This window comes from Pagrus pagrus (genome assembly GCF_965226575.1).
Source record: "Pagrus pagrus genome assembly, chromosome: 14".
NCBI lineage: Eukaryota > Metazoa > Chordata > Actinopteri > Spariformes > Sparidae > Pagrus > Pagrus pagrus.
Window position 1 is genome coordinate 8,269,555 of NC_140198.1, and position 13,828 is coordinate 8,283,382.

General features: G+C 37.6%; 2 protein-coding genes across 4 annotated transcripts in view; both read right to left on the bottom strand.

Moving 5' to 3' along the window:
- On the bottom strand, positions 1–3,549 carry rps14 (ribosomal protein S14). 3 transcript variants are annotated; one of them, XM_084372774.1, is made up of 5 exons: positions 3,450–3,549; positions 1,858–2,009; positions 1,311–1,472; positions 1,146–1,222; positions 1–109 (listed from the first exon to the last, which is right to left on the bottom strand). In XM_084372774.1, the coding sequence occupies exons 2-5, from the start codon at positions 2,004–2,006 to the stop codon at positions 42–44; spliced, it is 456 nt and encodes a 151-aa protein (XP_084228900.1). In that variant the 5' UTR covers positions 2,007–2,009; positions 3,450–3,549; the 3' UTR covers positions 1–41. The 3 variants fall into 3 exon arrangements, with proteins under 3 accessions (XP_084228900.1, XP_084228901.1, XP_084228902.1); XM_084372775.1 differs by having other exon boundaries at positions 3,405–3,495; XM_084372776.1 differs by lacking the exon at positions 3,450–3,549 and adding an exon at positions 3,160–3,268.
- A 2,645-nt stretch (positions 3,550–6,194) lies between these two features.
- camk2a (calcium/calmodulin-dependent protein kinase II alpha) overlaps positions 6,195–13,828 on the bottom strand; it is a 33,747-nt gene continuing 26,113 nt past the window's right edge. The window contains exon 18 of the mRNA XM_084372830.1: positions 6,195–13,570. The gene's annotated coding sequence lies outside the window, so the exon portion shown is untranslated. The remainder of the gene's footprint in view (positions 13,571–13,828) is intronic.

Here is a 13,828-nt window from a genome sequence, read left to right on the forward strand (position 1 = left end):
TTGAGTTCAAACTTTTTATTGTCAGAAAATCTTGGTGCAGTTTACAGACGGCGACCGCGACGTCCGCCCTTCCTTCTGGTTGAGTCTGACGGGATCGGAGTGACGTCCTCTGATAAAAGCAATGAAGAAGAAACAAACACAAGAAGAAACAGGAGGTCAAACATTGTAGACTGGAAACAGACAACTTTTACACTACAACACAAACTTCAACTGTCTAAAGGCTCAGTTTACACTGGGACACAGTTCATTTACTCCAGTACTGAAAAGGATCTCAAAACTGTAGTCAAGTATTTCCCTTTTCTTCAATTTCTACTTTCAGAGGGAAATATTCAACTTTTTACTGCTCACATTTCTTATTCAAGAAGACAAAATCTCCCCGCAGGAATATTCTTTTGACACCAAGTACTCCAATAATATAAAAACAAACACTGCAGCAGCTGTTACTGTGGGATCTCTGTCACAGTTTTAATGGACTTAAAACCCATCAGGAAAGCACCACATGCTGTTGCACATGTTACCATGGTTACCAAATGATATTGTACTGGCTCATTTCATTGAGGTTACTTCTTGAACAGATTTAGGGTTAATAGTTGGATTGATAATTTAGTAAAATAGTCCAAAAATCGCACATCAGGTATCATAACATCCTGAGGTCGGTTCATTTGGTTTCACAATACAAACAAATTGCACCAGTCTGCTTTACAGTGGACCGAGGCCCCTTGAAAAGGTCTCGGTCCGGCTGGTCGGTCAGCGGCTTTCACACCTGCTTACATGAATTGTACGAACTGATCGGACTTCATTTTAACCGAACCAATTTAGGTGTGAAAGCACAAGTACATTCTAAGTGCATTACTTGACTTGGAAAAGTATTAGTACTTTAAAGTCAATGGTGTGAATACTTTTCACCTCTGAATGTAAAAAAGGAGAGAAAAACATGTAATATTTGCTGTTAGAGGAGCAGCTCAATGCAGACTGATTTAATTATCTATAAATCCTCGACTAACTGATCTCAGATCATCTGCAGTTAAACATGTCTGATTCACCATGTTACCATGGAGATGTGATTACTGACATGATTAAACTCAGACTGAGGGGGATTTAAGGTGACCTGCAGACAGGTAGGTGTCTGTGTGTTGACGACTTACCGATACGTCCGATTTTCATGCCTGAACGAGCCAGAGCTCTGAGAGCAGACTGGGCTCCAGGTCCAGGAGTCTTTGTCCTGAAACCAACAGACAGGAAGTTCAGTCACATTGTAAAACTGACAAACGTACACAAACTGGAGTCCCACAGACAGGTGGGGTGTGTACCTGTTGCCTCCGGTGGCCCTCAGCTTGATGTGCAGAGCTGTGATGCCGAGCTCTTTGCAGCGCTGAGCGACGTCCTGAGCTGCCAACATGGCGGCGTATGGAGACGACTCGTCTCTGTCGGCCTTCACCTTCATCCCACCGGTGACACGGCAGATTGTCTCCCTGGAGGCAAACAGACCATCAGACATCAGATACACAAACACTTCCTTTTTGTTTCAGATCAAGGCCAGGTAAGTTTGTTTTTTATTGTTAGCATGATGCAGATGTTTGACTATGTGCACATTGTTTCGACCATAAACAGACGAGATTTACTTTAACACTTTAACGCTGGACTATTTGCTCTCCTCGTGATGAAAACTCTTTGCGAGGAAGCATTTACACTGTGTAGAAATTTAATGCTACAAGCACAGGGCTGCAACAGGGACCCTTTCCCTATGTGCTTGCCGCTGCTCAACACTTGTCAAGCATGAATACGGTATGGTAGCTCATGGTTTTGCAACAAAAATGATTAAGTGTCGGTGAAGAGAACTGTTGAATGTGAACTTACTTTCCGGAGAGGTCGGTGACGTGCACGAAGGTGTCATTGAAGGAGGCGAAGATGTGGCAAACTCCAAACACATTTTCTCCTTCGGCCACCTGAGGACCCAGACTGATGACCTGCTCCTCCTTCTTTTCCTTCCCTTTACGAGGAGCCATCGTCTGATGAAGAGGAGGAAAGAGTTAGACACGAGGAAGAGTCCACATCATCCCCAGACACTTCATGAACCAACGTTTTAGAGTTCGTTGAGAAGCTCCACTAAAATCTAAACATTATTTCTGACTTGTAGTCCTCAAGTGACTATGATACTGAAAATGATCCGAAGTCCCGGATCTACTGCTGGGTTAAGTTATAAGATAAAATCATGGAGAAAAGTTCAAAGTTAAGAAACAGCAGCTCGCATCATGAATCCAAACTGATGAACTTCCAGCTGGACTTTCACACATTTACTGACTGAAGCTGCAGAGCATCAGCAGCATCCACCTGCAAGGATCTACAATAATGAATCCAACAGGAAAACGCAAACAAGTTACAACAAACAAAACTGGAGTTGGGTCTTTTAGTTCAACATTTTCAGACAAAACGTGTAACTAATAACTCATCTACATTAAGACACTTATTATATCTACACATGATGGAGATTCGTCCCCAGAGCAACGTTCTACAATGTTCCTACAGGATGCTCGTCATCCTTTAATCCAGTTTTATAGCACCATCTTTAAATAAATTATAAGTAATATAACAAGTAAATCCATATTTCAGCTTTGGCTTCCACTGATTGAGTCTGAACAGGAGTACATTCAAAACTCCCATAGAGAAACAGAAAATTTACAAACTGCCACAACCATGTGACCAACTCAGGTTTTACACAACATGAAGTAGGACAGCTTTTCAAAATTAAAGCCCATCAAATAGATGCCAGCAGTGCTACAAGAAATCACCCAGTGTTTCCCACTGACCCAACTTATCCTGTCTCCAGTTCAACACATTGTCCTCCATGATGCTTCAAGTACCCCATCTGCAGACTGTCGGCTAATGTTAGCTTCACCTGCATCTCTATCACACGGATTTGTTCTTGGTGCTTCAGTCATATCGTCACTCAAAACCCACCAACTTCACACCAACTTTGTGAGCCGGTTATTGTTCAACGTTTAATTAAATGTAAATCGACAAATTGCGCAATAAACGTACGACCACCAGCAGTCTGACAGGATGCTAACGTTAGCCTGCTAGCTTCTAGCAACAAATGTAGTCTGCCCTGCCCAATTTTCACCTGATTTACCTTGACGGTATAATAACACATCTACGTACCTCCTTAAACACTCTGTAGTAAGTTTAATTAAAGCGCAAACGTTGTTTTCCCGCTTGTAAACTCAACACTCGGAGCTAAAATGGCGACATGCTGCGACAGCTCGCCGACTCAACTCACAGACACCGGGACAGAAAAACATGTACAAACATACATGAAGTCTCTCACAGAGAAATAATTTCACCCCGAACAGAAACAAACATGATCTCAGATTAAGTTGGGACACATTAAATTATCGGATGTTCACCTAAAAAGCAGATTAAAGTTGGATAAATCGCTGAGGAGAACCCACCTCTGTGTGTCTCTATACGAAGCAGAAACAAGAAAGGAAGGAACTTCCGCTTCCGGGGCCAAAGTTGAGGCGATCCAGCGCGGGAAGCAGCTGCTGCTGCCGCCACGTGGTGTTTACAAGAACAACACAGATTTGTAATATAAGTGTTTTTAATGCAGCTTATATCTACTTTATATTTATTCATGTATATTTAATAAATCAAAGGAGCAAATAATCAAATAAAAAACAAATGTGAATTAACTTTTTTGTTTTGCGGTCTTTTCCTGTTTGTGAGGCAGTTTTAAAAAAAACATTTGGTTAATTTATGACCATTTTTTCTTATTCATCTTCTTATTTCTATTTATACATATTTACCATTTTCCTAATTCCCTTTGACATGTAGATTTTTTAAATGTCCCTGCATGTTTCTATTTTGACCCCTTTTTACAAAAAAGGTCGTGTTTCCCCTCTTTATGTTGAATATAAATTGATTTGTTAAAATATATATTGATTTCATCTCATAAAAAAATGAGGCAATAAACCAATAAAATAAACTAATTTAAAAATGTGCTACTTGGCACTGATGCAACATCCTTTCACACAATGTCCCACCGACACCTCAACACTATCTGATTGGTAACACGCCACAATAAATAGCCTATAAACACAGAATAATCATTATCTGCAACATAACTAGTAACTAAATGTATCAACTAAAGGAAGTGGAGAGGAATTATAAAGTAGCAGAAAAAGGAAATACTCAAGTAAAGTACCTTAAAATTGTATTTAAGACTTGTAGGCTACTTGAGTAAATTGTATTTAGGTTGGTTTCATCACTGGTTGTTAGAAATTTTGACACAAAGATTTACATTTTTACTGCAAATGAAATCGGTTCCAAATATTGGTTTTCAGTCTCCTTCATTTCCGATAATCAATATCGGTATGAAAAAGCCACAAGGATGTTGCTTGTTTCTTTAAATACCCCAGAATTTACACAGAGTTTGGTGGGCACCTGAGTTAATGTCCACAAATCAGGTTTTTAGGGAGTTTTGGGGTTTAATGAAGTACAGTCATACAGTCAGAGTTGAGAGATGAGATGAGATGAGATATTTAACACATGACTTCTACAAATAAACCCTACATGAAATGATATTACAGTTATTGTTTCGTTCTAAACCTTAAATGATAAATCCTACGAGGATGTGAAACAACATTCAGACTGTATTGTGTGTGATTATATTTACACTAAATATAACTCAACAGTTTAATGAATAAACAAATAAATAATGACATTTTAAATACTGACTAAGTGTCATAAAATGTTCTTGACTTTAAAGAAAAAAAGGAGAACTACTAGTCAGACTTTCACACGTTTACTGGCTGAAGCTGCAGAGCATCAGAGCTGCATCCACCTGCAAGGATCTACCGATATGAATCCAACAGGAAAACACATAAAAACAAGTTATTACAACAAACACAACGAGAGTTCAGGACCAAATTAAGTCTTTAAGTTCAACTTTTTCAGACAAAACTTTTCCAGGATCAGCTGACAACCTCTGACAGGCACATTACCAGGCTCCATTAGCGGTTTCAAGCTTTTATAACTTAAATGTCATCTAACTGTCATCTACAATAAAAGGAAAAGACACTTTGCCTATTATATTTCCATTTAGGCTATTTTAATTCATCCAATTCAGATTTAAGACAGCAAAACAAATCTGAATCAGGCTCCTTAACTTTACAGCGTCACTTCTAAGAGGCTATAATGAAGTAATCCTACAGATCAATACTCTGTTTAGGCTTCAGAGGAGCCTTTAAGTTGTTCATTCTTTTATTAAGGTGAAACCTGAACTGTAGCTGCTAAGCTAAAAGTGTTGGCACAGACACCTTCTCAAGTTTGTGAACTCAACTGTACATCAAGTGTGTAAGCAACATCCTCAAATCAATTATGGATCTCAGGGTTTCCAGAGACTTGGATTATGCCAAACAAGCTGAGCCATTTAATGTTTTCAGTCGGTAGTCTCCATCTTCTTCAGTTGTTCAGGACAACGCTGCGACACTGTTTTGCTGTGAAGCTCTAGAAATGTTTAGCGGACTACGAAACTTCAGCTGACTTTTCATCAGCATGTGGGTGAAGTAAAGATTTTCACATTTGGCTGAACTGTTCCTTTAAAGAAGTCAGTTGGGGGAGATTAAAAGGAGATTTAATGGAGATGTACAGCATGTGGCCTATAGGAGAGGATTATCTGCACCTGAACCCTTTGAAGTGTGATATTTCTTAATTAAAGCTAGCCGCTGTCTCATCTGCTCCTAAAGAGCAGGCCTGTCGATCCCAATCAAAATGATTTTTGATTTATGAATCAATTTTCTGGACTTTTTGATCATGAGGGAATAAATTGGTAACAGATCTCTTCAGGAGACTGAACACTTTATCAAGAGTTTTCATCACAACGCTGTCAGAAAAAGTCCTTCAATCATTCAAGTCAATATAATTAAAGATAAAAGATTGACTCAGATGTTGAAAGCATCATCACACGATCATTTCTTTTAAGGAACATTAACATGTTTTAAACTCTGATCTCTCAGCAGTGAGTCAACCTGAACGACAGCCTCTTTCTTTTTCACCTGCACTTTTTCTTAAAATGTCACTTGTTGACTCATCTGCTTTTTCCGGCAAAGAAATTCAACATGAAGGAAAGAATCAGCACAAAGACTCCTCACGCACACGATCGAATGTGTTTGTGTCTTCGAAGGAAATCACACGGCAGCGTTTGACCACCTCAGTTTATTTACAGAAACACTTTGAACACGATGCAGAAGAAGAAATACTCCAAAAAACTACAAAAGAAAAAAGATTAAAAACACACACATACACACACACACACTCTCTCACTCGCTCTCACTCTCTCACACACACACAGTTCACACTGTTACACACTGAGCATGCAGCATTGGAGTTAATACAGTACAGTACAATATCCATCATAGTAGAAAAAGCTGAGTGGATATGAAGGAGCTGATTATTGATCATTGATTATTGATTTTGCGGAGCATGAACATGACGGAGAGGAAACAGGCAGGAGTCAGTCTGTTTGAACTTTGGATTTTACTTTTACAGACAGAAAAGAGAAAAATAATTAATTTTGATTTAAAAAATATCCATAAATGAGAAGATGAATGTTTGTTTATTGTTGGATATTTTACTTATTATCTCTTTTTCATTTCTGTTTCTGAAGGAAAAGCCAAAAGCCAAACAATCGATTACCTCAAAGAGCAAAAGAGCTTCAGACAAAACTTCACTGATACAAACCTTTAATTCTATTACAGGCTCAAAGTTTCAGTCATGAAAGAAGCTACTGATGTGTAGAGAAACAATGTTTAAAGCCGACTGTAGAAAGAGCAAATTTATGCAATAGAAACCAGTTAAATGAATAAATAAAATTAGAAATGTTGTTTCTTTAAATACCCCAAAAATTGCACAGAGTTCATGTCCACAGGTCAGGTTTCCAGGAATTTGGGGGGTTTAATGACATATGGTCATATAGTCGGGGTTTACATTCTACAATTTAACACATATTACACGTGTTTAAGGCAGATTCTGATCATTGTTAGACTAAATATATAAGACTTTTACAGTTTTTAGGCAAAAAAATCTACAGTAAATTAACATAAAAGGGATACATTTTTTCGTTCTAAACCTAAATGATAAATCTGACATTGTAGCGAGGATGTGAAACAACATTCAGACCATATTGTGCGTGATTATATTCACACTAAATATAACTCAACAGTTAAATTGATGAATAAATATTGACATTTTAATTATTGTGTGTGTTTTTGAAGATTCCAAGTATTGTTGTGAGTTTTGCTTTTACTCGAGTTCATGACCACGGTTATATTTATGGAAATGTCATACAATATTATTGAAAAAAATAATAGTAAGGTTAACAGTTGGGTTAATCCTCCACCGCAATAGGAACAAATTGAATTTGAAATGTTGGTGTTTTTAAAATCTTCCAAAAACTGTACAGAGTTTGGTCGGTTTATGTCCACATTTACATTTATGGGAATTTGGGGCTTTATTGACATAAAGAGGAGTTCATATTCTGTAATCTTCCACCAAAAGTACATGTGTGCACACATTTAAATTGACCATATATACTTTACTATAGTGAGATCCAACTGACACTTTAAATAACTGAACAGAATGAACAAAACTGAATAAATACTAACTGAACCTCTTGCCTTTTCTTAAATACTCTAAAATTTGTACAGAGTTTGGTTGGTGGCTTGTTAAAACTGTCCCTGGTCTTTGCACTGAATTTATGTACAATCGGACATGAGGACACAAATCGAAACCTCCAGAACCACCAATATAGACTTTTTACATAACGAGTCATCAGAAATCAGTTAACACACAAGCTAACATTAGCATGACACAGCTATCTGTTTCTTTATCCTGTTCAGTCTCGGCCTATTAGATCAATATCATGTTTTTAGTCAACAGAAGCTTCAGTTTGACGTGTCTTACATTTTTTATATAATTTCTCCTGTGACTGAAACCTTGGACCTCATTTAGACCTCATAGCACATGAAAATAAACAAACATATGTTATTACATCGAGTGCAAAATAATAATAAACAAAAAACAATTAAAAGGTTTAGTATCAGTGCTGAGAAACCCACAACTCTAATCTTCTGGGTAAATGGTTTGCTAGCCTGTTAGCATTATTAGCATGTCTAACTGTAACCAATTTTAGCCACAAACTAGCATGTTAGCTTGCTGAAAACCTGTTATCTTGCGGCTAGAAGAACAGCTAAGGATTGCTAACAAAGCTTAGAGTTTCTGCAGTCTCTGAAGTGACCTCCTCCTGCTGTTTCCCATCACGTCGATAAGAAAAGCTTCCCGTGGTGAACGTGCTCTCAGTGCTGCAGGTGAAGTTTCAAAACAGAGACTTCCAACCGGGAACGGAAACATTCACGTCTGAGAGAATATCAGAGCAAAAAGTCATAAATCCTGAATCTGTCATCTCCTCCGGATCACATACTGAATCAATCACTTGATGGTTGGAAGTCGCTGCTTTGGATTCATGAGGATAAATACGGAGCAGCCACACCTACTGAACATCTGGTAAAAACAGGAAAAACATCAGAGCATCGGTTCATCGGAATAACGTGAAATCTGCTTTAAGATGAATTCTTCAGTTTCAAGCATAAACACCAAAATAGTTCTAAAAAATGACATCTCAGATATTTGCAGGGAGCATCTGAGCGTCCCCGGAGCTCAAAGATTTCCACCACGAATAAATAAAACTTTTTCGGTCTTAAAAGGTCAAAGTGGAGGTTTAGAAAACACAGACTAGTCTACTGTATAAAACAGCCATTCACTCTGCAGGTGCCATTTGGCGTCCCGACTGTGGTCACACTCAAGTTTGGGGTAAATTTGTTGATGAGGAGGCTAAAACCAACTGTGGATCAGAGAAACATTTAGAGCCAGACCTCAGGGAAACTTCCCACCCTTTAAATGGCAATTCAACAAAAAAAAGAAATCTGTTGTTACAGAAAATGTCCCTGCTTGATCTCTGCTGCTGTCAGCAAATTAACAGAATTTTTGGCGAAACTTAAGGAGTCAAGAGTTCAGTATCTTCTAAAATAGCAAAAAATAGCAGCAGGAACTTTTAATACATGTGTGTTTGGTGTACTCAGCTTCCTAGTTGGCAAAATCCCCAGACATTGTTGTTTGTTGAGCAACCACATGTCCAAAGGGCTGTTTCTTCAGCTGTTCATAAGACTTTCATTGTGCTTTTCTTAAATACTAAGAAAATTGTACAGAGTTTGGTTGGTGGGTGGCTCGTCAAAAAGTTTATAGGTAGGTCACATCTTTGCAATGGCTTCATGCGAATTAGCCCATTAGAGGACCTAAATTCAAACATTTTTACACCTGATTCAGAACAAGTCAGAAAAAACAGCTAGCATTTAAAGGATCTGAAGCCTTAAAGGTAAAGAACAACTGCTTTAATCTTTAACAATGTCTCATATTTTTGATAAATGTATCACTTGTGTGTTTTTACGTGAAACCTCCTTGACTCTGAAGTGTGGTGCAGTAGAAGTATAAAGCAGCAAAAACTGGAAGTAATTAAAGTACCGCAAAACTGTATTTTAGGATAGTACTAGAGTCAATATACGTAGTTACTCAAAAGGTTTTGTTAGTGGGTGGAGCTTAAGACTGACACCAAACAATACAGCACCAGTAGCAGGCTCCGCCCCTACTGTAGCCCCACCCTTAAACTAGTGACATCATCAAAAAGAGCCCCATTCTTTTTCGGAGTCAAAACGTTTCGGAGGTCAGAGGTCATTTGGAAACAGCCACAAGTTGACCTTTGACCAGATGTTCAGCCTCCTTCAGTTCGTTGAGTATTTCCGGAGCCGGGACGCCAAATGGCACAGAGATGTCAAGTTAAAAAAAAAGGCAGCGGCGCTGTGGCAAACACATTCAGCGGTTGCTAAGGGAACTCGTGTCACACGCTATAATGCATCTCATACTAACAAAAAATAATAAAGCTACTAATACACAATGTGTTCTCTACAGGGTGATTCACACAACGGTAGCACTGGATGTCTGATTCAAACATTAAAAAGCTTTTAAATATACAAACGCGATATATCGAGAATAATAATATCATCATCATAGTAAGAATCTGATTGTACAAAGTTCTACATTCTCCCGACGGTAAAAAGCTGCTAAAGCCTCTGAGACGAACACAACGGGTCAAAAGTCGCAGAATATCAAAGACGGCACTGCTGGCGTTTTGTTAGGTCGTGGCTAGCAGACACCATTGCTCCCAGTGAGGAATGCTAACAAAGCTAACAAGTTCGAGTCAAGTCACCGGAGAGCTGGAAAACAACATGGCAGCCGCGAATGCCAAAACGCAGCAGAGGGCGAAGCCGAAACACAAAACACAAAGTCAAGTCTTGCATGCAGAAAACCACATTGTCTGTACAGAAAGTAAACACCATCAATGAAGAGGAAGAAATACAAGCTCTCCATACAGAACTCCAGTCAAAAATCTAACGTTTTTAGAACGCAGCCATTACCACAAAACCTCATATCTCCTAAAAAAAGATTTCACCAACAAAACTGTTGAATGCAGCCACTCTGACTGGGCGTGTAACATCTCACATCACAATCCAAGATGAAACTGTGATTTTGAATCAGAAAATTGTTAAATGTCCTAAAAAATAATGTAAATAGAGATATGAGGTTTTACACAGCATCCACACCACCAACAGACCAACACAACGAGAACGCCAGTCAGATTGTCCTGTTGGACGGAGGCTCAGAAGAGACAAAACCAACTTACAGCTTTTTAAATGTAAAACTGAATACATGAGTTGAAAAATAAAAATGTTATATGATCAACTCTTCACTTTCTGTTTTCCTTTTTGCACGTTCAATCCTCCACCAGCTTCACATTTTACACTTTATCCTCGTAACAATCCTCTGAAAGTCAGAATAGATCAATAGGATCTGATTAACTTTTTGTTCTTTAACTAATTGCGTTCAAATATAATTTAGTACTTTATGTAAATGAGGTTGCATATGTTTTTAGCATTAAGTCTGTAAATTTTACTTCAAAGCCTATTGCTATAGTTACCGTTTTGTTAATAATGCATTTGTTCAGCTGTTAACGCCCCTTGAATATCCAAATTTAAAGGATTGCAAAAATAAAATAAATAAAATTAATATCAATTTCAGCCTTAAAAGATTTTAAATTATTGTTATAAATTTGTTTATCGTTTGAACTTTTAATTTGTCTGTTATTTTTGTCACTTCTAGGACTCCATCCTGATGAGTTTCTGTTGTTTGTTGGACTTTGTCCCCGGCAACAGATGGTGAGTTATTGTGTCAGTGATTCTGATTGGCTTTCCAAGCGTCACTGTGAATCTTTTTGCAGTTCTGAAAACAATCAAGAGTCCATTTTGGATTCATTCGACATCCCCAAAGAGATCAAGAATCAGACAAATGGAAACCATAAAAAGACACACTGATTTTGTTGAAGCACCCAACAGTTCATTTAATTGTTTTTTGATTGTTTGAATTCATTTTAGCAGCTTTAAAGCCGCCAAACTCTAATTAGATTTCGTTTTATTTTGGAGTTAAGTGCTAAAACAAAATCAGAGAGAATAATTTGTTTCCTTCTTTTCTTCCTCTTTCTGTTTTGTCACATCCTTTCTTCCTTTCTTCTTCATCTCCTCTGAATCTAAAAACATTTCACAGTTCCTTCCTCTAATGAAGCCTGGAGTGGAGAGAAGGCGGCAGGCAGACAGCTCGTTAAGGTACCTCGTTAAGGCCCTCCTCGTTAGGACACCTGGCAGGGGGGTCACGGGGGTCGTGGGGGGTGGAGGTGTGGCTGTTCATGGAAGATCACAGGCCGGAGAGGGTGGAAGCTTGTGGAGCTCTCCGAGCCCAATGGAAGCAGAGAGATGAGCATCCAACATCCAGAACTCATCGGCGTGTTTTTAGCATTTCCTGAACTGCTTATATTAATTATTAAATATTACATTACTATTACATTTACTCTGTTTGATGATGTAGTTACAAAAGCAGCTGATTGCTTTCTAGGCCCCAACATCACGACGTCACCATGTTATAATTGTGAGATAAAATTCTGTTTATATATATATATAATGATTTATTTAATTTTATGAAGAACCTGAATAATACAATCTGTTAAAAACAAACGATGAGCACAATGTTTGAATTTTATTAGAACAATAAAGTTGTGATCACTGAGGATGTAAACCTGTCGTGAAGTTTGCGTCCAACTATTTTAGTTTAAGATTGAATACAGTTAAATTCCAACATAATATAAATAAATACATATATAAATATATTCTTTCAACAAAATGTGCAGTTTAGTGTTTTATTTTCTACTGTATTTTATTTGTCATTGCGTGTTTACTCTGTTTTTTTATCATTTATTATTATTTATTCAGTATTGTGAATCATTTATGAGAAAATATTGAACAATTAACTGATAAAGCAAAGAAATCATCATCTAAATAGTTTTCTAATTTTGGGTGTTTTCGGGGGTACGGCCCTGGTTCTGACCAGGAGACAATTGGCCAAATAATAATTAATAACTAATTGTGTTTTTATAGATATTACTATAGTCAGTTATCTTCACTGTCAGGTGGAAATCTCATATCTCCAGGAAACAGAACTCATCTTGTTGGAAATATTTTTTTATTTTATTTTTATGGAGGAATCAAAACCTAATTGGTGGAGCAAAACCCATTAAATATTCTTTAATTAACTACAAATGTGGGATCCACACTAACTTTTACCATGTAATGCTGCAAATGAGGATTTTGCTCATTAATTAGATAACTGAGTGATTTCATGTTGTGAAGTCAGAGGTGCTTTTCATGGTAAATTTAAGGGGTTTAATTAAAATGTTGTAATTTAATTGGATACAATTAAGGGATTGTAAAATACATATAAAGATCACCTGTAACATTATTTTGTGATTTTATTAACAAAACTTCTTCACTGATGCAGAAACCTATTGAAATCTCTTTAATACAGTCCTGTCATTAATTATGCCACAATTTGTTAAATATTCCAAAACAATATTTTAATTTGCAGCTGAAAATATGTCACGGCAAACTAAGTTATTTAACTCCTCATTTAACTCTAAAGTCCATTTTAAAAACTATTGAAATAAAGTCTTGGTGTGTTTTCAGGCAGAAACTCAGAGCTAATTAAAAACTAATTAAGAGCTAATTAAAGGTATTGAGTCAGTTGTGTTGTCAGTTGTTGAGGCGATGGTCCTGTCAATCATCCTGAAGGAGGATTTGGAGATAAGAGGTTTTCACTCATCATTACAATCTGTGCTGAATAGCTGATTGGCTAATCGGGAAGGGGCGTGGCTGAAGCAAAGTCCAGACGAGCTGATTGGTCGATTGATCGATTGGTTGTGCAGTTCACTGCTTTCTGGCCCCGCCCCCCCTCCTCATCCATCTTGTTTTCTCAAACTAAATCCTGATTGGTTGGTGTCAGACGCCTGGCCTGCTGTCAATCAATCAGTTGTCAAGGCGACGGTGGCCCCCATCAAAGGCCCGCCCACTCTGGAAGTTAACTGGATGGACAAAAAACATTTAAATCACAGTTAATGAAGTTACGATGACATAGTTTCAACATATTGTGACTGTCATAAAACCTAAAAAATAAAATGTTTAATCTAAAAAATAAAAAAAAATCCTCTGGTTTACATAATCTGTTAATTGTTTACACAGTTAAATTAACATATTATTCGGTTGGTTGGTTGGTTTGTGATCAGGATTATACAAAAACTACCGAAAAGATTTCCGTGAAACTTGGATGAAGGTTGGATCTC